General features: G+C 47.8%; 1 protein-coding gene across 1 annotated transcript; it reads right to left on the bottom strand.

Annotated features, from left to right (window-relative positions):
* Positions 1–13: 13 nt before the first annotated feature.
* On the bottom strand, positions 14–19,298 carry LOC120021046 (signal-induced proliferation-associated 1-like protein 2). The gene is made up of 16 exons (XM_038964696.1): positions 18,173–19,298; positions 17,925–18,049; positions 17,553–17,741; positions 15,903–16,077; positions 15,090–15,193; positions 13,595–13,752; positions 12,688–13,297; positions 12,302–12,576; positions 11,334–11,441; positions 11,049–11,177; positions 10,634–10,760; positions 10,394–10,526; positions 9,157–9,255; positions 8,859–8,919; positions 5,958–6,036; positions 14–2,698 (listed from the first exon to the last, which is right to left on the bottom strand). The coding sequence occupies exons 1-16, from the start codon at positions 19,296–19,298 to the stop codon at positions 2,555–2,557; spliced, it is 3,642 nt and encodes a 1,213-aa protein (XP_038820624.1). The 3' UTR covers positions 14–2,554.
* Between the last annotated feature and the right edge of the window lie 2,054 nt (positions 19,299–21,352).

Genomic DNA, 21,352 nt, shown 5'->3' with positions numbered 1-21,352 from the left:
ACCTGTCACTGTCTGCTACCATGAAGAACTGAAATGAAGACACCAAGCTGAGTTACCATTCATTACACTTTCAGGTAGGCAGAATGTCTGAGAGAGAAGCCTTCACATGAACCAGTCTGACCATGTTGCCTGTCCGGTCCTCTGTGGAGGAGTCACTCTTTAACACATACCTAGTTGGCATTAGAGACCTTATTGAATGTGAACGTAGGAGCTCTGAATGAATAGCTCAATAGTAATATGATAATGATAACCAATATTATTCCCCCAAGAAATACTAGAACATTGCAGAAATATATTTCCTGCTGTCTTCTTGTGTTTGAATTTCTACCAAAAAAAGATTATTCCTTTAAACCAACCCCCACCATACCAGTTTAACTTTTTAGCACATGTAATTGCTTCCTCCCTCCCCCCTTGTATTAAAACATCCAACAAGGAATTCCACATTTGCAAGATTAATAAGTTATTACATTTTTATACATACATACATACACACACACACACACACAGAGGGGAGCTAGGAAGTTGCCTGGTGCAGTATCATGCTTCAACAACCTCCTAGAATCTAAAGAACTATACCGAAGAACACAGTAAAACATCAGATATTCTTCCACTTCTCAACTCTGCTAATCATTTCCAACAAGGCATCACCATTTCAAACAGCATGGATCAAACAGCCTGTTCGGCCACATTTACACTGGTCTGCATATTAAACCATCCTGCAATGGACGGCATACACAACCGAATGCGCTAAGTAACATTGAACACTTCAGCTGGTACATGTCATCTTCACATATAGATCAAGTTTAGATGTTTTATTTCATTAGAATATATGGTAATCTGCTGGTACCGGGCAATCACAGTGACTCTAAAATAAAATCACAAGAGGAAGTAAAAGGGTAGGTCTTTAAAAAGTAGCATTGAGACAGTATGATTGACGATTGTTTGGCATCCCTTCCAAATTTTAAGTCTAGTTATTTTGGGTGTGTCACAGCTGGGTCCAGTGGTCTGAGTGGGGTGTAGGAGATCTGCCCTGGCGTCTTTTGGCAGAACAGTCTTGGAGGAGGAATAATCCCGTCCTCCTCTGATCTCATATTGTTATTGGCATCATCAGCAGTGGACCTGAAGATGAGGTGGGGTGAGATCAAATCCACTTTCATTTTTCAAGCAAGGCATAAACCTGGGCAGGAGGTTAAATAGTGCCCTGTCCCATGCCCATATAGGTTATGCTAAAAGTGCAAAAACAACGCAGAAACACATACAGTAGGTACACACACAGAAAGATGAAATGAGGGAATCCCTCACCCAGTCAACCACTCTAGAACCTTTCCAAATGACTTTCAAATACACTGAATTATCATTGTAGCCAGCAAACAAACAAACACAAAATATAATTGAACACAGATGGCTGTGTTCACTAAAGGAATCCTGTTCAGTTTACATTAAATCTCTACAATGTTTTTTTCTTTGAAAGGAGAGCTGCTGTGTGGCAGTGCATGGCTCAGTCCAGCAGGAGGCGTACTTTCTACAGTGTAGCTTCTACAGCCAGTCTTTAAGGGATAAAGTTCCATTGTTTCATCCTCATCCAAGGTATTATCCACTTCCATATCCGTCTCAACTACTTGCACGGAACACCACCAGCTCTCTGAGTCCATTCGGTGAGTCCATTCCCTTATAACTAAATTGCATCTCATTCCCTGAAAGCAGATGTGAAATACTCTGTTACTGGCCGACTCAAGTCCACAACCCTTCAAATGAAGCTGAGGCGGTAGGGAGGGGAGAGAATAGTGTCTCTACACAATGAACTAACCATTCTGTGAGCAGGTTGGCAGAGAGAGGCAGGGTCAGTATGCATCAGTCTGTCTTTTCAAGCAGGCTGCCTGCATGCATGTCATTTTCCCTATGTAGCTCCAAGGCCCTCCACTCTAATGGTGCACAGCTGAGCTGTTTGTTCTCAGTCCGAGACGTTGCATATCATGGAGAGGGTTGAGCAGAGAGGAGAGAGACTACTGTTTACATACTGTACACACACTTTGGGTCAATTGAAATAAACAGCCATCAAACATGCTGCACATGTGTCTCTTCATCTAAATCAATTGGGTAGCTTTAAGCAATTGCTATTCTGCCCAACTTGTCAAGTATGTGAAGCAAGATAAAATAACCATGGTGATGCACGCACGCGCACACTCACGGTACAAAGAAACACACTATTGGGCAAAGAGCAACCCTGGATATGCTGCTCAACTGGTCAAGCTATTGAGAAGACCATCAGATGGTGAGAAATGACTCAGGGTTGTTTTTCAGTTGGTTCGACACTCATGGGCTGGTCCAGAGTTCAAATGTCATTCTACAGAATGCAGAGTATTATGCATGTGTGTGTGTGTGTCTGTATTAATATACAGTGAGCAACAGTAATAGAGTATGTTGATGTATTGTGCATGGGTGTTTGTATACAATATTGAATGTCTGCCTTTGTTTATGTGAGTTTGTTTGTGTGTGATCTTGTGTGTGTGTGTTATATTGTGTCTGTGTACACATAGTGTGTACTGTGAGAGAGCTAGCAGGGCTTGTTGACATTGCACAGCAGCTCGGTGACTTTGATGAGGCGGGCCACGGTGCTCTGGGATTCCTCCTGCAGCCGCTGGTTATTCTGCCTGAGGCTCTGCACCTCGGCCTGCAGCACCGCCTTGTCCTCCTTCTCCTGCCAGGGAGCGGCACACAACAACACCCGTCTGTCAGACCACCATGGCTGGGATGGATGGAGGGGTGAGAGGGATCTGGGTGTGGGTGGAGGTGGGTGAGGGCTGGCTTGGACTGGGCTGGACAGCAGGCACGCGCAGACAGACGGGTTCACAAACATACACATACATTCCTTGTGGTAGCAGTGCAAGCAAGGCAGGGTACTAGAGAAGTACACACACACACCAGATACACGCACGCACTCACACACGCAAATACAAACCAATTTCCTTCTATAAAAGCACTCCATAGGGAGAAGTGGAGTATGGAGGAAATGTTTAGATGGGATTTACTATGGCAACCACTTGTTCCAGACCAAACAACCAATTAATAAATCAATCTCTCATTAAACGAGAGCAGAGGAATTGCCATAACATTTTATTTCCAATGTAGCTGATTGTTATACAAGTGAGATTTCCATAAAGACCCAAGCTCCAAAATGTCTTGCATTCCTCATCAACCAAACAGCAGGGGTCACCCTAATCTCTCACTACTTGGAATTCAGTTTGAAATCAGCTATTGCAATTTTTAGAGCGGTGATTTGCCATAGTAAATGCTTCCTGTTTGCTATGTCACAAACTGTATCAAGAGTTGTGACAGAGACAGGAAATCGGAGGCTTAGGGTACACAAACAGACAGGGGCCACTACCAGCACAACCAGTGTTACCAACAGCATTATTGCTTTAACACTAAACCTTTAACTGACACGGGTATGACAAAACATGTCTTTTTACTGCTCTAATTACGTTGGTAAACAGTTTAGAATAGCAATAAGGCACCTCAGGGATTTGTGGTTTATGGCCAGGCACTGCGTCATGCATAAGAACAGCCCTATGCCGTGGTATATTGGCCATTTACCACACCCCCTCGTGCCTTATTGCTTAATTATATTGCCTCCCTGCACCTTTGCCTTATGTAATGGTGTTGATTTGTTTTACTATCTACACAGAGAGGGTTCTATCCAGACTGACGTCTGTCTGTCTCGTCCGGCTGTCTCTGTCTGTCTGGTCTCTCTGTCTGTCTGTCTGTCTGTGTCTATCTATCTGTCTGTCTGTCTATCTGTCTCGTCTGGTCTGGCTGTCTCTCTGTCTGTGTCTGTCTGTCTGTCTGTCTGTCTGTCTGTCTGTCTGTCTGTCTGTCTGTCTGTCTGTCTGTCTCCTGTCTGTCTGTCTGTCTGTCTGTCTGTCTGTCTGTCTGTCTGTCTGTCTGTCTGTCTGTCTGTCTGTCTGTCTGTCTCCTGTCTGTCTCCTGTCTGTCTGTCTGTCTGTCTGTCTGTCTGTCTGTCTGCCTGTCTGTCTGTCTCCTGTCTGTCTGTCTCCTGTCTGTCTCCTGTCTGTCTTTCTCTCTCGTCTGTCTGTCTGTCTGTCTGTCTGTCTGTCTGTCTGTCTGTCTGTCTGGTGTGATGTCAGTGAGTCGTGGGATGAGGAGGGGACGGGTTACGGATAGTTGACAATAACAATTCATGATAGATGAGACCAGTTATCATCAATCTGGGTCAATAGGAATTCTCTTTGATAGCAGCAGTACTGTATGGCTTTGCTGGTTCAACTCCCTAGTGGACCATAGTGCAACTGTGCCCTGGAGCAAGTCAATACACCTGAAATAACAAGTACTCAGCTTCAGAATTGGAAAATTAATAAATGTAAAGTTGAGAGTCCAACAGAAAGCAAAGTAACCAATGATCATCACCACATCAGGTGATTGTTCACTGGGCCATACTACACTAGCTTCAGTACCGTCAACCCTCCCGTCTTGGCAGTCAGACAGAAACCAAAGACTAACCAAAAGTAGTCCATGTTTCACATCACACTTCTGAATGGAACCTAACCAGCTACTCTGAGGTAACACAATTCCCACGGTCTTAGCTAATTCCTACTTGTTTCTGCTGGACATACTATGGGACCGGGAAAGCCCATAACCAACCATGCTCACTCACTCTACCAGGGCAGAAGGTAAACAACAGAGAAAATGGATCATCTGATGTGGCATGTCCCTGTTAGGTCGTCTTCCTTCTTTGTTAATTGTCCCTGGCTGTTAATGTCTGTGTGTTGTCTAGATTGATGATAACACTGTGTTAATGGTGAGTGTTCAGAGGAAGAGTAGGGAGTTACGAAATGTTGGAGTTATAGCCACAGGATTGTGACCATAATATCTGCAGAGTTTGATTCTTATGTGTGCTTCATGTCTCACATGTTTCAAGAAGTTGAGCGAATAGCATTTGCACTAAAATCCTTAGAATGTCATTCACTTAGTTGGATGGCAGTTTTAAACACTGGCAGTGTGGCGTCTCTTTGATATTTGAGTGGTGAAAAGGACTACGTTGGAGGGGATATAGCACACTGCATACCATAGGGTTTCATTTGACCTCAGAGATTAAACACCCTCGTTACTGTAACAAAGGAATCATGTCTCACCCAAATGTGTTTAAGGATGCTTGGGAGGCTTCCAAACCCTCTTCATTTCTCTCTCCTTCTTTCACTCTTTCTCACCCTTTCTCCAATTTGCTTCAGTCTTCCTTTCCTCCCCAGATGCTCTACATTGTGTAACCAACACTACAAGAGCAGCTAGTCATTCAGTAGTTCTGAAGGCTTCAAAGGGCATCCATCCCCAAGTCCCCATGTTTCCCAGAGAAGAGCCTGTGAATGGAGAAATGGTGCTGAGGTCCTGAGGCTGCACACAGGGATGACTGACAGCCTGTCAGACCTTCAGGGTTGCGAGGAGGAACTTTGCTTACATCTTTCACATCCATGAAGGACCCCACAGGTCGTTTTAGGTTATTGGGTTAATGAACTCAGGTCTGTTTTTTAGTAGTTCCATTTCCAATTGTTATTTTGTTTTCAACGCAACAACAGAGGAAAAATCTCATGCTGTACTTGCCTCTACTGCCATTGGTCACTTAGTGTTGAGAGAGTGAGCATGGTTGCCCAAAGTCCCTCCAGCCAATCTTCTCATCTCCTCTGTTCACCCTGCCCAATGACAAGACAGGTTTCTTTTGCTTGGCCCACCCTACTTCTACATTCCGTCCGTCCGTCCGTCCGTCCGTCCGTCTGTCTGTCTGTAGTAGGAATCAGGGGGTTGGGTGAGGAGAAGGGAGGGTGGGGTACAAGGTAGGGTGGGGGGTAAGTGGACGGGATGGGGGGGTCGTGGGGTCACTGTGTGGGCAGGATGCTGTGGGGGGGGTCTGGGGAGGGGCTGTGGTTGGCCATCTGAATGGGGAGTACCTTTTGCAAGTCGTCCTGCAGCCTCTTCAGCATGTCCTCCAGCTGGGACACCTTCTCCTCCAGGTGGCCCGGTGAGTCACTGGCGAAACGGGACAGAGACACACACTCAGTATAATGCACATAGTTTGGTGCTGTCTGTATGTTTCCTGTATCCAGGGTCGGCCCTAGCCTTTTGGGGGCCTTGAGCAAAATTTTGTTGGGGGGCTACACCACCTCGCAGGCAAAACATTTTAGTGGCCCTGTCGATAATTCAACCATGATTCCTACAAGTTTAGATAGCTGGCTAGACTATTTTTTATTTTACCACTTTTTCTCCCCAATTTCGTGGTATCCAATTGGTAGTTACAGTCTTGTCCCATCGCTGCAATTCCCGTACGGACTCGAGAGGCAAAGGCCAAGAGCCACGCGTCCTCCGAAACACGACCCTGCTTCTTGACACACTGCTCACTTAACCCGGAAGCCAGCCACCCCAATGTGTCGGAGGAAACACCGTACACCTGGCGACCAAAGTCAGCGTGTATGCGCCCGGCCCGGACATCCCGGCTGGCCAAACCCTCCCCTAACCCGGACAACGCTGGTCCAATTGTGCGCCGCCTCACGGGTCTCCCGGTCACGGACAGCTGCGACACAGCCTGGGATCGAACCCAGGTCCGTAGTGATGCCTCTAGCACTGCGATGCAATGCCTTAGACCACTGCGCCACTCGGGAGGCCCCGGCTAGACTAATTGACCAATCAAAAAAATTGTTAGCTGACATGGGCTAATTGAGTAACTGTTAGTAACTGACATGACAAGAGAAAAACTTCTGATGGTCAACCAAATTTCGAAAATGCACTTGATGTATTCAACTGTTCTAACTCTCAACAGATTGAGTTCCAAAAAAATACACACTACCGTTCAAAAATTTGGGGTCACTTAGAAATGTCCTTGTTTTTGAAAGAAAAGCTAATTTTTTGTCCATTAAAATAACATCGAATTGATCAGAAATACAGTGTAGACACTGTTAATGTTGTAAATGACTATTGTAGCTGGAAACGGCAGATTTTTAATGGAATATCTACATAGGCATACAGAGGCCCATTATCAGCAACCATCACTCCTGTGTTCCAATGGCACGTTGTATTAGCTAATCCAAGTTTATAATTTTAAAAGGCTAATTGATCATAAAAAAAAAAAATGCAATTATGTTTTTAATTTTTTCACCCCTTTTTCTCCCCAATTTCAAGGTATCCAATTGGTAGTAGTTAGTCTTGTCTCATCGCTGCAACTCCCGTACGGACTCGGGAGAAGCGAAGGTTGAGAGCCACGCGTCCTCTGAAACACAACCCAACCAAGCCGCACTGCTTCTTGACACAATGCCCATCCAACCCAGAAGCCAGCCGCACCAATGTGTTGGAGGAAACACCGTACACCTAGCGACCTGGTCAGCGTGCACTGCGCCCGGCCCGCCACAGGAGTCACTAGTGCGCAATGAGACAAGGATATCCCTGCCGGCCAAACCCTCCCTAACCCAGACGACGCTGGGCCAATTGTGCGCCGCCCCATGGGCCTCCCGGTCGGCTGCGACAGAGCCTGGACTCAAACCCAGAATCTCTGGTGGCACAGCTAGACCACTGCGCCACTCGGGACAGCTAGCACTGCGATGCAGTGCCTTAGACCACTGCGCCACCCGGGAGGCCCTCTTTTGCAATTATGTTAGCACAGCTGAAAACTGTTGTGCTAATTAAAGAAGCAATAAAACTGGCCTTCTTTAGACTAGTTGAGTATCTGGTGCATCAGCATTTGTGGGTTCGATTACAGGCTCAAAATGTCCAGAAACAAAGAACTTTCTCCCACTCCTCTTTCTATTCTGGTTAGAGACGCTGGTTTGCGCTGTTCTGTAAAGGGAGTAGTACACAGCGTTGTACGAGATCTTCAGTTTCTTGGCAATTTCTCGCATGATTTCTCGCAATTTCTCGCATAGCCTTCATTTCACAGAACAAGAATAGACTGACAAGTTTCAGGAGAAAGTTACTTTTGAACGGTAGTGTATATATATAGATTTTTTGATAGGTGGTCGGGCACCCTAGGAGACAGCTTATGTCGCTTATGCCTGGGGCCGGCCCTGCCTGTATCCTCTCTGTTTTGTGTTTGTGTGAAAAGACAGAGAGAGACTTTGAGTCAGAATGTGAGACACAATAAAGGGGGGAATGGGGTGAAAGAGGCACATGCATTCACACTGAGTCAAACAGAGAGGAGGCTGAGGTACTGGCTGTGACCCCACTCTCTGAGGGGGTCTCAGGGGGAGTTGGGATATGCACAAAAATACATGTCCAATTAACACGTATGAAACAGGACAAATATAAGCAACCACCAAATGATTATTAATCAGAGAGAAAGAAGGAGAATACATAACAGCAGGAGAGAGAGAGTTGGAGAGTTAAAGAAAGAGAGTGTGAGAGATGATGGGGGGAGATCTAAGGACAGGCAATATGCCAAAGAGCCAGTATCATGATGAGCAACAGAGAGGCTGAAATATGCACACTGTTCAAAAGTCCATCTCTGATTTACAACCTCCCACAAGAAGATCCACACAAAGGACAATGAGTCAGACACCATTTGGAGTTCACATACACAGAGAGACATGCATAGAGGTCTACAGTGATCCAATCTCAGTGTGTGCATGTATTTATTTTTCATTTGATATTTAACCTTTATTTAACTAGGCAATTCAGTTAAGAACAAATTCTTATTTTCATTGACAGCCCACCGGGGAACAGTGGGTTAACTGCCTTGTTCAGGGGTAGAAAGACAGATTTTTACCTTGTCAGCTCGGGGATTCAATCCAGCAACCTTTCGGTTACTGGCCCAACGCTTTAACCACTAGGCTACCAGCCGTGTATAGCTAGAGACCCAAACCCACCTGTCCTTCATGTCCTTTAGCTTGCCTTCTGTCAGGGAGTCTGCTCCTTGGGTCCCATCTCCTGCTTTACGTTGTGAAATATGACACATCACTTACCCATGTTAGTCACTGAGCCCAACCACACAGAGCCAGTCATACACAGCCAGCCATATACACTCGATAGAAAATAAAGTATTTTGTTTTCAACAGTGCTAATTTGACAATTTCCTGTGGTAATGTATCAAATATGACAGCTGTAGATGCATTTAGTAAAATAACATAATCTGTTGTCATCCCATGCAGATGGATGTCTTCTTACCTTCACGTGACAAGGCTTCTAGCATGCTGCGGCATGCCGTGGCTAGATCAGCTATAGACTGCCACTCCTCCTCTGAGGAATCTGTGGTCTCCGACAGGACTGGAAGAGAGAAACAGAGTTTCAATGGGCTTTCATAACAAAGGCATATCAACAAGGTGAGCAGCAGACCATGACAATAAAGCAGGACAACACAACAGAATTGTGGGATTTATGAGCAGGCAAATTCCTTCTGTGGTTCAACAAGGACAAAGAGCCACCACCAGGGGGTGCTACCACAATGCTTTGCTGCCTCGGTGGCGCTGCCCGACTAGCTGCAGTGTGAGAGCGAGAAGTGGGTTCTTTCAATCTCTGTGTGTGACGGCCTTCTGGAGTGTGGGGAGGGAAACAGAGACAATCTCCTCCAAGAAAGCTGAAGTATCTGCTGAGAGGATGAGTGTGTGAGCTCTTACAGAAACACTGTGATGAGTCTCATAGCCTCACGGCAGAGAAAGAGAGAGCAGATGGTCCAAAAGGGATCCTTGATTTGAGGCAGCCTAAAGCCCACCCCCATCTGGCCCTCCTTTGGTGTGTAGCTGGTAGGGGATGGTAGAGGGGCGGGGGCATATTGGGTTATGGGGATAGGGGGCAGCCTAGATGAAAGAAGAGGGACAAAGGGGATGGAAGGGAGGGCTAAAGGAGGATAATGAGGAGAAGGTTTTAGGGGAGAAAGGGTCTGGGGGCTAAAAAGGGATTTGAGTCTCAATTACAGCAGAGAGCATTTTTGAACAGTTGTAATAGCACCATTCGGCCTGGCCTCATCAGCTGGCACAGGGTCTGCACAGAGGCCTTTTGTTTCAGACGGCCTTGCCTTCATAGTCCTTCTCTTATCATAGCTACTCCTCTCTCTCTTTACAGTTAGCTTTCTTTTGTTTTACTGCTCTCACTCTCAAGCTGTTGTGGCAGTGGAACAACTGTCTGTTTGCCATCATCAGGAAGGTGATCAACATCGCTGAGCAGTCGCTAATAGACGCTATTGTTTATGCATGCCAGTGTTAAAGTGCTGTTTAATAAACAGGAGAAATACATGGGAAATAGGATTCATAACACACATCATCACCATCCTCACCTAAAACTAGGACGTCTACCTAGGGGTAGTTGATATTTGAGGATGTGGTGATGGTAATGAGGTGTGTAAGGACATTGGAGAGGAATTGGGATGTTATGCAGGATAGAGTGAGTGGTGTGGTGGAACACCCACTCTTGGTGATGGAGTTGTGTAGGCTCAGGGCTCGGGAGTTTCTCTCCGCTCTGTTCAGACATGACAACCGGGTGGAGGACAGGGAGGGGTCACTCGCTGATGGCCTCTCCTCACCCAACTCAGCCCCCACAAACTAGAGGGAAAGAGAGAGAGATAGAAACAGTCAGACTAGGGGGTGTGGACCTTCATCAGATTATTATCCAGATTGTCATTTGTCTCCATGCCTGTGTGTGTCTGTACCTGTTCCTCGTCCAGGGGCATCTTGGGTTTGACAGCCAGGATGAGGTCAGGCGTGGTGTCTCTCAGCTCCTCTGGGTTCTCATAGATGTGATGTTTCAACTTCACACCCACGTTGTCATACAAATGCCTGTCACAGAGAGACACAAAGATTGAGACATACACAGATTATAAATCCGCTGTTTACACTAATGACTTTCCAATCCAATCTGGAGGGCAAACTAGTTAATCTAGTCATCTTCAGGATAGCTGAGATTTGGGCTAAAATTTGAGTTCATTCGATGAAACCATAAACACACACAATAATACCTAGTAAAAACCATGATGTTTGAACTCATGATGACAAGGATGTCAGAGAATCCTCTGAGGAATAAATAACCTGAGGTTTATGATGGGGCTGAGGGTGGAGGTCACATACCTGTCACATATGTCTCGGCAGGACGGGTGCCTCTCTAGGGAGTAGCTGCGTGTTAGCTGGGAGGGGGTGATCTCCACGATCTGGTTGAGTGGGTGGTCCTGCAGGGAGGTGGCCCGTAACAGAGGCAGGCTGGGTGGGGAGAGGAGGGAGCCCTGGTCCCCCTGGTCCTCCTCACCCTGTCCAGTCTCTGACAGCCTGTCCTCAGCCTCTCCTCCCTCTGCTGGTCCCTCCATCGTCTCCGCCTCCTTCCCCTCTCCCTGTTCCCGCTCCTCTTCCTCCATCTCCTCTTCCTCCTCCTCCCTCTCGTCCAGCACCCAGGCCTCTCCAGACTGGCCCTCCCCAGGCTTACGCTCTGCATCCTGGATGGCTTTCTGGTATAACTCTGAGAAACTCCTGGAGCCATTAGAGACAGCAGGAGAGCAAGAAAAGTTTCACTAACAAGATGGTATTACTGAATAAATATTACATAAATATATACATCCCTTTTAATACACTCCGTTTATTCATGAATGGTACAGTATTCTAGAGCAGTACCTCTGAGGATTTTGCACAACAACAAAAACATAGATTTACCAGTGAAAAAACATGGCATCTCTTTGAAATCCAAGAGTTGTCATTCCCTATTATAAGATGTAACAACATTCTGACAGTGGCCACACTTTTGGGGTTGTTCTTAAACACGACTGTCAAAACCATATCTACTAATGAGGGGTTCTCTCTGTAGATAGCTCCACCAACCAGTTTGACATGTACATGAGCCCTGTTAATATCCTGTTTAGTTTTGCCTTTCCTCTGTCTGAGAAGTTCCTCCTTTACCAGGCTGCAGTAACACTGTCCATCTGGCTGACAGTAGAAGAATGTAGAGGTCTTTGCTAACTGCCACTACCTGGGTCACTATCATTAGAGGCCATTAGACACATTGATTGGTGGTTAACCAGCTGGGACACTGACTACAACACGCCATAAACAACAGAGTGAGCTGTGACCCTGGAATGGTGTGTCCCTGACCTCCTGAATTCATCTGTCCCCCCCCCCCCCCCCCCCCTCCCTCCCTTGTCCTTTAACTCCTTATCAACATTAGTCTTCACCTACCAAACTTCCTTGAACCCTGACCCCCATCCTTCTCTCCATATCTGCCTCTCCCCCAGCCTTCTCTCCCCTTAATTCTCGCCATGTTACCCTCCCCTCCCCACTGTCATGTATCCCCATCCATCTCTCACTACCCCTGACCCCCCTTCACCCCCCTCTCTGACCTGCGGGGCTTGCCGTTCTCATCTGGAGGGATGACGGTGATGTGGATCTTGTGGGCGGTGCGGAGGAGTCTGGTTCTCTCCTCTGGTCCTAGGTGCACCAGGGCATGGCCACACAGACGCACCACCCGCGCCCCCAGCTGCAGACCCCCGCTCTCCGCATAGCCGAACCGCTGCAGATCCGTCACAAAGCCCTCCTCGCTCATCAGGAAGCCTGGCTGGCCCACCCCGTCACGCAGGGGGGTCACCTCCCGTGCCTCGCACCCCCGTGTCACCAACTGGACACAGAAACAGGACACAGTGAGTATCCAGTAATGTATCATCAGAACAGAAACAATGATTCACTAACTTAATAGTTTATGAGCAGCGGTGTTTTAAAGACTTCCCACCTCCAGTCTCTGCACCATCTCCCGTATCTCCTCCGCCTGGCTGTCCATCACACTGATTGACACAGCCTCCCCCCTCTCATAGAAGATATCCAGGCAAGGCCCGCCTATGGCCCTGCTGTCTATCACCGCCTTCCAGCCAATCACATCGCGGCAGCAGCAGTTGAACACCACCCTCCGTGTGTATCTCTCGATCAGCACCACTGATTCAGCTGAAACCCCCAGTAGACAGGGTAGCTTGTGTCCTCCTGTCTCCCCCTCATTCCCACTGGTGGCCATCACAGCCCAGACCAACGCCCCAGCACTGTGCAGCTCTGCCCCTTTGGCCCCCTTTAGTTTGTCTTTGCGTTTGCTCCCCAGGGACAGCAGAGGGAACTTGGTGGAGGAGTCAATTGGCGTGGTGGTCACGTAGTTTTCTGCCAGGTCCTTCAGGTACTCCTGTCGTGTCCGGGTGGCCATAGAGCGGAACTTCTCCGCCTTCTCTGCAGCGTTCTCAGCATTCACCGCCTTGGCCAGCAGGAAGTCTCTGAAGGCAGGGGAACGGGGGAATCGAGCACCCTTGGGGAACAGAGGCCCAAATAACGGGATGTCTTTGGAGCGTGTCACCGCCACCCTGAGATAGAGAGAGAGAGAGAGAGAGGGAGAGAGAGGAGGTGGAAAAGTATAGTCAACAACAACAGCAGAGGGGAAAGGAGAGAGTGTGTTAGGGTTTAATCATAATCATAGTCTTGCTAAACAGTCATAGTTTTGATTCCCTGGTAAGTACAATATGATAACAGTGAACATGTTGTTACACAGTTCTTACACCTGTAATCTCTGATTGATAATGCTGAAAGAAAATAAACCAACTGAGGCAGTTGTGGAGCAGCCAGGTACAGTGGTAGAGCAGGAGAGAAGGTTATTTTCTCACCTGTAGTAGGTATGGTCAGAGCAGGACTGTTCCACCTGGACGATGATGAAGACATGTTGGAAATGGGAGCGGATGGCCTTAGGAGTGAAGGGCAGAGCCCCTGGCTCCTGGAACACTATGGTCACTATGTCATTCCCAATGTGCCTCTTTCTCAGCAACTACCAAACAGAGACGGGGGGGGGTAGCAGGGAGAGGGAAATGGAGAGAGAGAGAGATAGAGAGGGACAGAGATAGAGAGAGAGGAAGAGAGCAAGAGAGAGGAAGAGAGAGAGAGGGACAGAGAGAGAGAGCGATAGAGAGGGACAGAGAGAGAAAGGGAGGGAGAGAGAGGAAGAGAGAGAGATAGAGAGGGACAGAGAGAGAGAAAGAGAGGGAGAGAGAGAGATAGAGAGGGACAGAGAGAGAGATATAGAGGGACAGAGAGAGAGAAAGAGAAGGAGAGAGAGAGAGAGAGAGATAGGGTTAGCGAGGTAGTCAAGAGAGTGGGGAAGCTGTTTTGTTTTGGTTATTTGATCCACTAATGATCATGTGCAGTTAGTTATTTGGTGTTAGTTATTTGGTGTTAGTTATTTGCATGGTGTCATGTTTCCAAATCACTCCACCAGAAGAACTGACATGTGAGCGGCTCCCCAGCCTGACTGCCAGCCAAACAGACAGAGAGGCAGTATATCAGTAGCTATAGGCAGACACAGCATGCTTTTAGAGTGGGTGTTGGACATAGAAACGCAGAAGAACAAAGAATTTGTCTGTCATGCTTGTTGTGCGACATTACTCAAGCGTGAAAGCCTTCATTTCAACATAGTACTATGGGGAAATGTGTAGCTTTTACCACCAAAGAATAACCATGACATAAACACAGAATCAAGAAGATTATTTTTTAAATTGTGATTTACTACAGGAATGCTGCTTGTGAAAGTTGATTATTCTCTTCAACATAAAAATACCAAACCGTGCTTGAATAAAAGATCAGGACCTCTGCTTCTGATAGCATTAAGGCTCAAACACACCAATTGCGTTTGCTGGCTAAGAGTACTTAGTATCTCTGAAAGTCATTTGCGACTCCACATGTAGAATCTCGTGAAAAAGATCGTCAGTCAGACATCTACTGCGGGTGGTCCCTAAAACACACCGCGCTGAACGATTAGCAAACGAATGCTAGATCCACATCCGGTCGGTGTGATGTGCGCGAGCCTTCAGATTTCAAAAGTACCTTCTAAATACTATGTTATCACACCATCATTGCTATAGCTGATTGTTTATTTATTTAACTAGGCAAGTCAGTTAAGAACAAATGTTTATTTACAATGACGGTCTACCCCAGCCAAACCCGGACGACGCTGGGCCAATTGTGCGCCGCCCTATGGGACTCCCAATCACGGCCGGTTGTGATACACCTCTAGCACTGAGATGCAGTGCCTTAGACCACTGCGCCAATCGCGAGCCCCTTAGTTGACTGGGTTTCCTTGGTGTTCTGTAAAGCAGTGTGTATTGTTACCTGTTGTGTGTTGTTGGCCGTGTAGGGCAGCATGGTGGACACATGGAACATCACCTCATAGTCCTGGTAGTGTGTGTAGAGGGACTGGGTCCCTGTGGAGTCCGCTGTACACACACACACACACACACACACACACACACACACACACACACACACACACACACACACACACACACACACACACACACACACACAAAGGTTTACACACGTCGCTCTCAGCCTAGTAGTTAACAGAGTGAGAGACAGTCTTCAGATAGTGTAAACACAGACTAAACTGTCAGTACACTGTGGTCTGACTCTAGGGTGCTGAGATTACACAGAGATGGACAGTATTAAGATGGAGGACAAACACAGACTATACTACCTCCCCCAATACTGCTACGATTACAGTGTTAGATAGTGTTAATCTTATGTGTTCCCTGGCAAATAATGCCCCCTAGATAGTGTGTGTCTCCAGACAGGGTGAGCTATATCCAGCCTATAGATAATGTATTGATAGTGTGATAATGACTGTACAAGTGTACTATCTTAATTTGACCAGTTTCTCACAGCAGGAAAATTAATCCTGCAGAAACAGGAAATGTGAATTATTATGTGGATTATAATTAATGGAAAAATATTTTGGGAGTTGGTACATTTTTTGCTAGGGCAAATCAAGTCCAACATTTTTAAGTGGAAATTACAAAATGACAAATGTTTGAAGCCTTTTTTAACCTTGAATACACTACAAGTGTGCATTCCTGCTGCGAAGGAAAATCCCCTGCAACGCCAGTGATCAAATTAAGATAGCAGATCTGTATGTGCAGTGCTCACTCTTGGTGTCCAACTGAGCTCGGTACTTCTCCCAGCCTTTCAGATTCACCCGCTCCCCCAGCAGATCCAGGAACTCCTCGAAGGCCGGCCCCGAGCTCTCGTTGTTATACATGTCCTCCTCAGAGCTCTGGCCTGCACGGCAGTACATCACCCCCACCTTCCTCTGGAAGTTCAGCTGGAGAGAGAGAGAGCGAGAGAGAAGGAGAAAGTATTTGTCATTAATTCTTACCTGTTCATCAAACCATAGGAGGTTTACATCTAACAGAGTATCCTGAGCAGTGGAGGCTGCTGAGGGGAGGACGGCTCATAATAATGTCTGGAATGGAGTAAATGGAATGGTATCAAACACGTGGTTTCCATGTGGTTGACTCCATTCCAGCCATTATTATGAGCTGTCCTCCCCTCAGCGGCCTCCACTGATCCTAATGGATCTGACCTTTTATTGGCCAGGCCATGCAGAGTGACAGAACACTGAGTGGTGAACCCAGCACAGTTAGCGTTACTAACCATGAACATTTCATCCAGTATGTTTAGGATGAATCTCTGAATGACAAATAATAGACCATGAATTGAAATTGCAATGTCCTTATCCATTTCTATTCAATATATATACAATTTATTATTTTTTTTACCCACTTTTTCTCCCCAATAGCCTAGTGGTTGGAGCGCTGGGTCAGTAACCGAAAGGTTGCTGGATCGAATCCCCGAGCGGACAAGGTAAGGATCTGTCGTTCTGCCCCTGAGCAAGGCAGTTAACCCAGTGTTCCCCGGGCGCCCGAAGACGTGGATGTCGATTATGGAAAGGAAAGAAGGGAATACCTAGTCAGTTGTACAACTGAATGCATTCAACCCAACCCCTCTGAATCAGAGAGGTGAGGGGGCTGCCTTAATCCACATCCACGGCGCCCCGGGAACAGCAGGTTAACTGCCTTGCTCAGGGGCAGAACAACAGATGTTTGACCTTGTCAGCTCGGAGATTTGATCCAGCAACCTTTCGGTTACTAGCCCAACACGCTAACCACTAGGCTACCTGCAATCAACCCCCTGCACCTCTCTGATTCAGAGGGGTTGGGTTAAATGCAGAAGACAAATTTCAGTTGAATGCATTCAGTTGTACAACTCACTAGGTATCCACCTTTCCCAATTTTTTCGATCTTATCTCATTGATGCAACTCCCCATCTGCCTCGGGAGAGGCGAAGGTGGAGTCATGCGTCCTCCGAAACATGCCCGCATAACCACGCTCCTTAACACCCTCCAGCTTAACCCGGAAACCAGCCGTGTCGGAGGAAACACCGTTCAATTGGCGACTGGAGTCAGCCCGCAGGCACCCAGCCCACCATAAGGAGTCGCTAGAGCACAATGAGCCAAGTAAAGCCCCACCGGCCAAACCCTCTCCTAACCTGGACGATACTGGGCCAATTGTGTGCCATCCTATGAGACTCCCGGCCACGGACGGTTGTGGCACAGCCCGGGAAATGAACCCAGGTCTGTTGTAACGCCTCTAGCGATGCAGTGCCTTAGACCGCTGCGCCACTCGGGAGGCCCATTTCTATTAAGTCTAATAATCTATCTATATATTCAATTTCTATGCCCCAGTCAGTATGGCTGTGGCAGTGTAAGCAGCAGCACCGTGGGTGGGACCTACTCACCCCTTGTTCGTCCAGCTTGAGCAGGGTGTCTCGGACCTTGGGTGAGGTGGAGGCCAGACGCAGGCAATGGAGGTTGAGCTCCGGGATGATGAACTCCAGGAGCCTTTTAGGAGACAGGCCTCGGGGGGTGGTGTGGCGGGCCGCTGAGGGCACGGACTCCTCCAGGATGGAGCCTCGCAGAGTCTTCAGCTGGGAGGAAGAGAAAGGCAAGAGGGGTGTGAGTGACTGAAATGGATGAGTGTTTTCATAATGCCATAATGTGTCAGTCTGGGTTTGTGTATGAGTGAATGCCAGTATGTTTTCATAAAAGGACCTGTAAGTCTGTCAATACTGTCTACTCTTTTTGACCACGAGTCTGCGGTGTAGACTGACCTCAGTGGTTCTGAAGATGATCCTGTAGTTATACTGAGCTCCACTAGACCCCTCCTTCTCCTCTCTACGGAAGCTGATGGCCACTGGACCAAGGCGGTCATCCATACCAAAGAAGTTCTGATGATCTGAGGAGTGAAAAGAGTGTTTTTACACATCTATAACAGGTTTCCTTATAACACTGTTGTTGACTAACACTATTAATTCAAGAAAAGCAAACGACCTCTCTCACACACCTACGCAGCACTCACCTTTCATGTAGAAGTATTTGCGGTAGTAATGGGCTCCCAGGTCTGCGTGTTCTATGAAGTAGTTGCTCTTGCCCTGCTGTTGGACGTGGCTCTCTCTGGGTTCCTCCAGTACTGAGACAGCATCGTTGGGGTTCCTCAGGCTCAGCCACAGACCCCCTCTGCCTTGCGTATGCCCCAGGCCCGCCCGCTCCTCACCCCCCATCTCATTACGGAAGTGGGGGCAGCTGAGCAGCAGCTCGTTGTCGTTGCCATCTCCCTCGTCCAGGGAGGGGTCCTCCACAGCCCCCCCAACACCGCCCCCGCCCTGCGAGGGCGAGGAGGGCGTGGCCTGGGTGAGGGGACGCATCGTCGAGGCAGCCGATGCCCCTGAGGTGATGTTTTTTTTGCGGCCGATGCTGTCTCGGTTGCTGGCCGCCTCTGTGAGGTCAAACAAAATGCTCTGGACATCATAGTGGGCAAAATTCCTGACCCAGGCTCCTCCCCCCAGGTTGTCATAAGGACCTGGTTGGGGGATCTGTGGAGGAGAGGGCTTGGCCTTCTTGCTCAGCCCCTCAGGCTTTGGGGGCTTGGCTGGTTTTGGGGTGTCTCCTGCGGGGGTGGACAGAGCCCTGAAGAAGCCGTCTGGCTCTGGGGGGGTTCCCTGCAGGCCCAGCAGCAGAAAGGGGTCTTTGAAGCGGAGGGCATTGGGGCTCAGAATGCCTTGGTCCTCTGCACTCGGCTCCTGGGTTCCTGACAGACCTATCTGTCTCTCCAGCGAGGAGAGGCTGCCATACTCCCTGTGCAGCACCACCCCTGAGTCCTCCTGGGCCCCGGCACCTGCCTTCTCCCCCACCGCCCGTGTTGCCTTCCCTCCCGCCTTACCAGAGGAGTCCAGGTCTCCGAGCGTCACGTCACTGTTGCTTCTCTGCATGATGTGTCCTCGGCCCACTGACCTCAGGTTCAGACCCACACAGCTCGGAGTAGTAAGACTCTCCCCATCTGTTCCATCCCTCCTCGGGGGCCACTCCCCTGTCACCACCCGCGCCCTTAACCCACCCTCTCGCTTAGAGTCAAAGTTGACCGTTGTCAGAGGGGGTCGTGGCCTCTGCCGGCAAAACTTGCGTAGGAAAAGGTCGTCAGACTGCATGGTGCCTCAGACTCCAACTATCTCTCCTCACTGTGTCAAGCCTGATGAGTAAAGGTACTACACGTGGTCTTCATCCACATTCAATAACAAAATGCAAAGGACTATTAGATGACTGTTGTATAAGATACAATGATATGTTTTAGATCTGGAAAACGTACACCCATTCCACGTTCCTTTAGGACGTCCTCCAGCTTTGCAGATGACTACTATTCTGGTGTGCCTCAGTCGTGGTGTGCCCCAGTCGTGGTGTGCCCCAGTCGTGGTGTGCCCCAGTCGTAGTGTGGTCCAGTCGTGGTGTGGTCCAGTCGTGGTGTGGTCCAGTCGTGGTGTGGTCCAGTCGTGGTGTGCCCCAGTCGTAGTGTGGTCCAGTCGTGGTGTGGTCCAGTCGTGGTGTGGTCCAGTCGTGGTGTGGTCCAGTTGTGGTTTGGTCCAGTTGTGGTTTGGTCCAGCTCTCTGTCCTCTGGGTTGGAGAGGATTTGCGTGTGTGTTGGCTTCTCTGATCTGTCATCCATCAGCTCACACCCCTCAGCACCTGCTTGCTTCTCTTTGGTCTCTTCCACTGGACACCTGTACACAGCGACAAAGCAACGGTCATTTTTAAGTATGGTTTGACCGCAAACACCCATCTTGGCTTGACACTGCTATTATGCTTCCTGACACCTCAGATTTCATTCAACGGTTGCAAAGCAAACCGTAGACCAGTGCAAAATATTACAATGAAATTCAAATGCATTTATTTTCAACAATGAAGTGTAGAAACGTGAATAGGAAAACCAGAAGCTCTGACGTGTGTTGTATTGTTCAGTAGCGTTTCACCTCTGAATACTTGCATTATAATTTTTTCCTTTCCAAAAATAGCTGCCAAGCAAGTCATATGGCCCACCATATCCACCCTACAGACAATCAATAGAACACTGTGGGCTGGAGGGGGCCTTCCTGTCCTAAGACAATTTAAGAATACAATCAGAACATGTAGAGAAGCATGTTTAGTTAAAAAAAGAATAATAATAAACATCAGTCAGGAGGATATTAAACGTCTCAAGAGGTATGCTTCAATATGCAGAAAAATAAACATGTTTATTTTATTTTTTTACATAGAATTAAGCATAATGATTATGGCTCTAGGTTGCAGGAAAAAGCTGTTTCAGAATTTACTCTGGACCACCCCCCAGCCATCCTCATACTTTGTGCCCCCTCAAATTCTTGCTGTGCATGACGCCCTGAATACAATAGTCATAAACCTAACAATGCTGGCCGGCCTGCCAACAGAATAAGATCTCTCTCTCTCTCTCTCTCTCTCTCTCTCTCTGTCTGTCTGTCTGTCTGTCCCTTTCTCTTTCTCGCTCTCAGTCTGTTCTCTATGCCTCTCTGTCTGTCTCTCACCTTCTCTCTCTGTCTGTCAAATGTACCGGCTCGTAAATAAAGCATCCTCCATTCAGGCTGCAAAGGCATCATTTCCCTCCTTAACTATCTTCAAATGGCGAGCCGCCGCAAAAGAAACGGGGAAAATATGTGCACTATGTGTCTCTCAATATGTCTCTTTATAAAACACAATTTTTCACCACCATTTTCGGATTTTCGGACAATTTAGGATGTTGCACACCGCGTTCAGCCAGGGGAGGATAGCCTAGCCGTTGGGCCAGTAACTGAAAGCTTGCTCCCAGAACCAATTCGAATCGGTGAAACATCTGTCGATGTGCCCTTGAGCAAGGCACATAAGAGCGTCTGCTAAATGACTAAAATGTAATGGAAATGTAATTATAGCTAGTTAAGGCGGGAAATTATGCCTTTTCAGTCTGAATGGAGGATGGGGGACACCAGTGTATTACCGGGAATGCACATCGTTCCTAGACGATTGTGCAAATCTAGCCAATACTATCGGCTGCCTAGGCTACATTGATACCAGATCTTGGCAACTCATTCATTATTTCTGTCATCATTTGGGTTGGGCCAGACTTTTCCAGACCCCGCGACAAACACATTGATTGATACTGTACAGTACAAGTGAGAGTTCCCTAGGTGACAAGGCCAGCCTATTGCTAAAATAGGCGTAA

This window comes from Salvelinus namaycush, chromosome 26 (assembly GCF_016432855.1).
Source record: "Salvelinus namaycush isolate Seneca chromosome 26, SaNama_1.0, whole genome shotgun sequence".
NCBI lineage: Eukaryota > Metazoa > Chordata > Actinopteri > Salmoniformes > Salmonidae > Salvelinus > Salvelinus namaycush.
Note: the sequence above shows the minus strand (reverse complement) of the source record. Positions and strands in the feature narration are given on the sequence as shown.

Excerpts from the sequence above, each read along its gene's own strand:
- LOC120021046 (XM_038964696.1), bottom strand. The coding sequence starts at position 19,298 with ATGCAGTCTGACGACCTTTTCCTACGCAAGTTTTGCCGGCAGAGGCCA. Across the intron at positions 12,577-12,687 it reads AGATGGTGCAGAGACTGGAG|TTGGTGACACGGGGGTGCGA; the intron begins GTGGGAAGTCTT and ends TTCTGTGTCCAG. Across the intron at positions 6,037-8,858 it reads CTAAAGGACATGAAGGACAG|TGACTCACCGGGCCACCTGG; the intron begins GTGGGTTTGGGT and ends CCGTTTCGCCAG.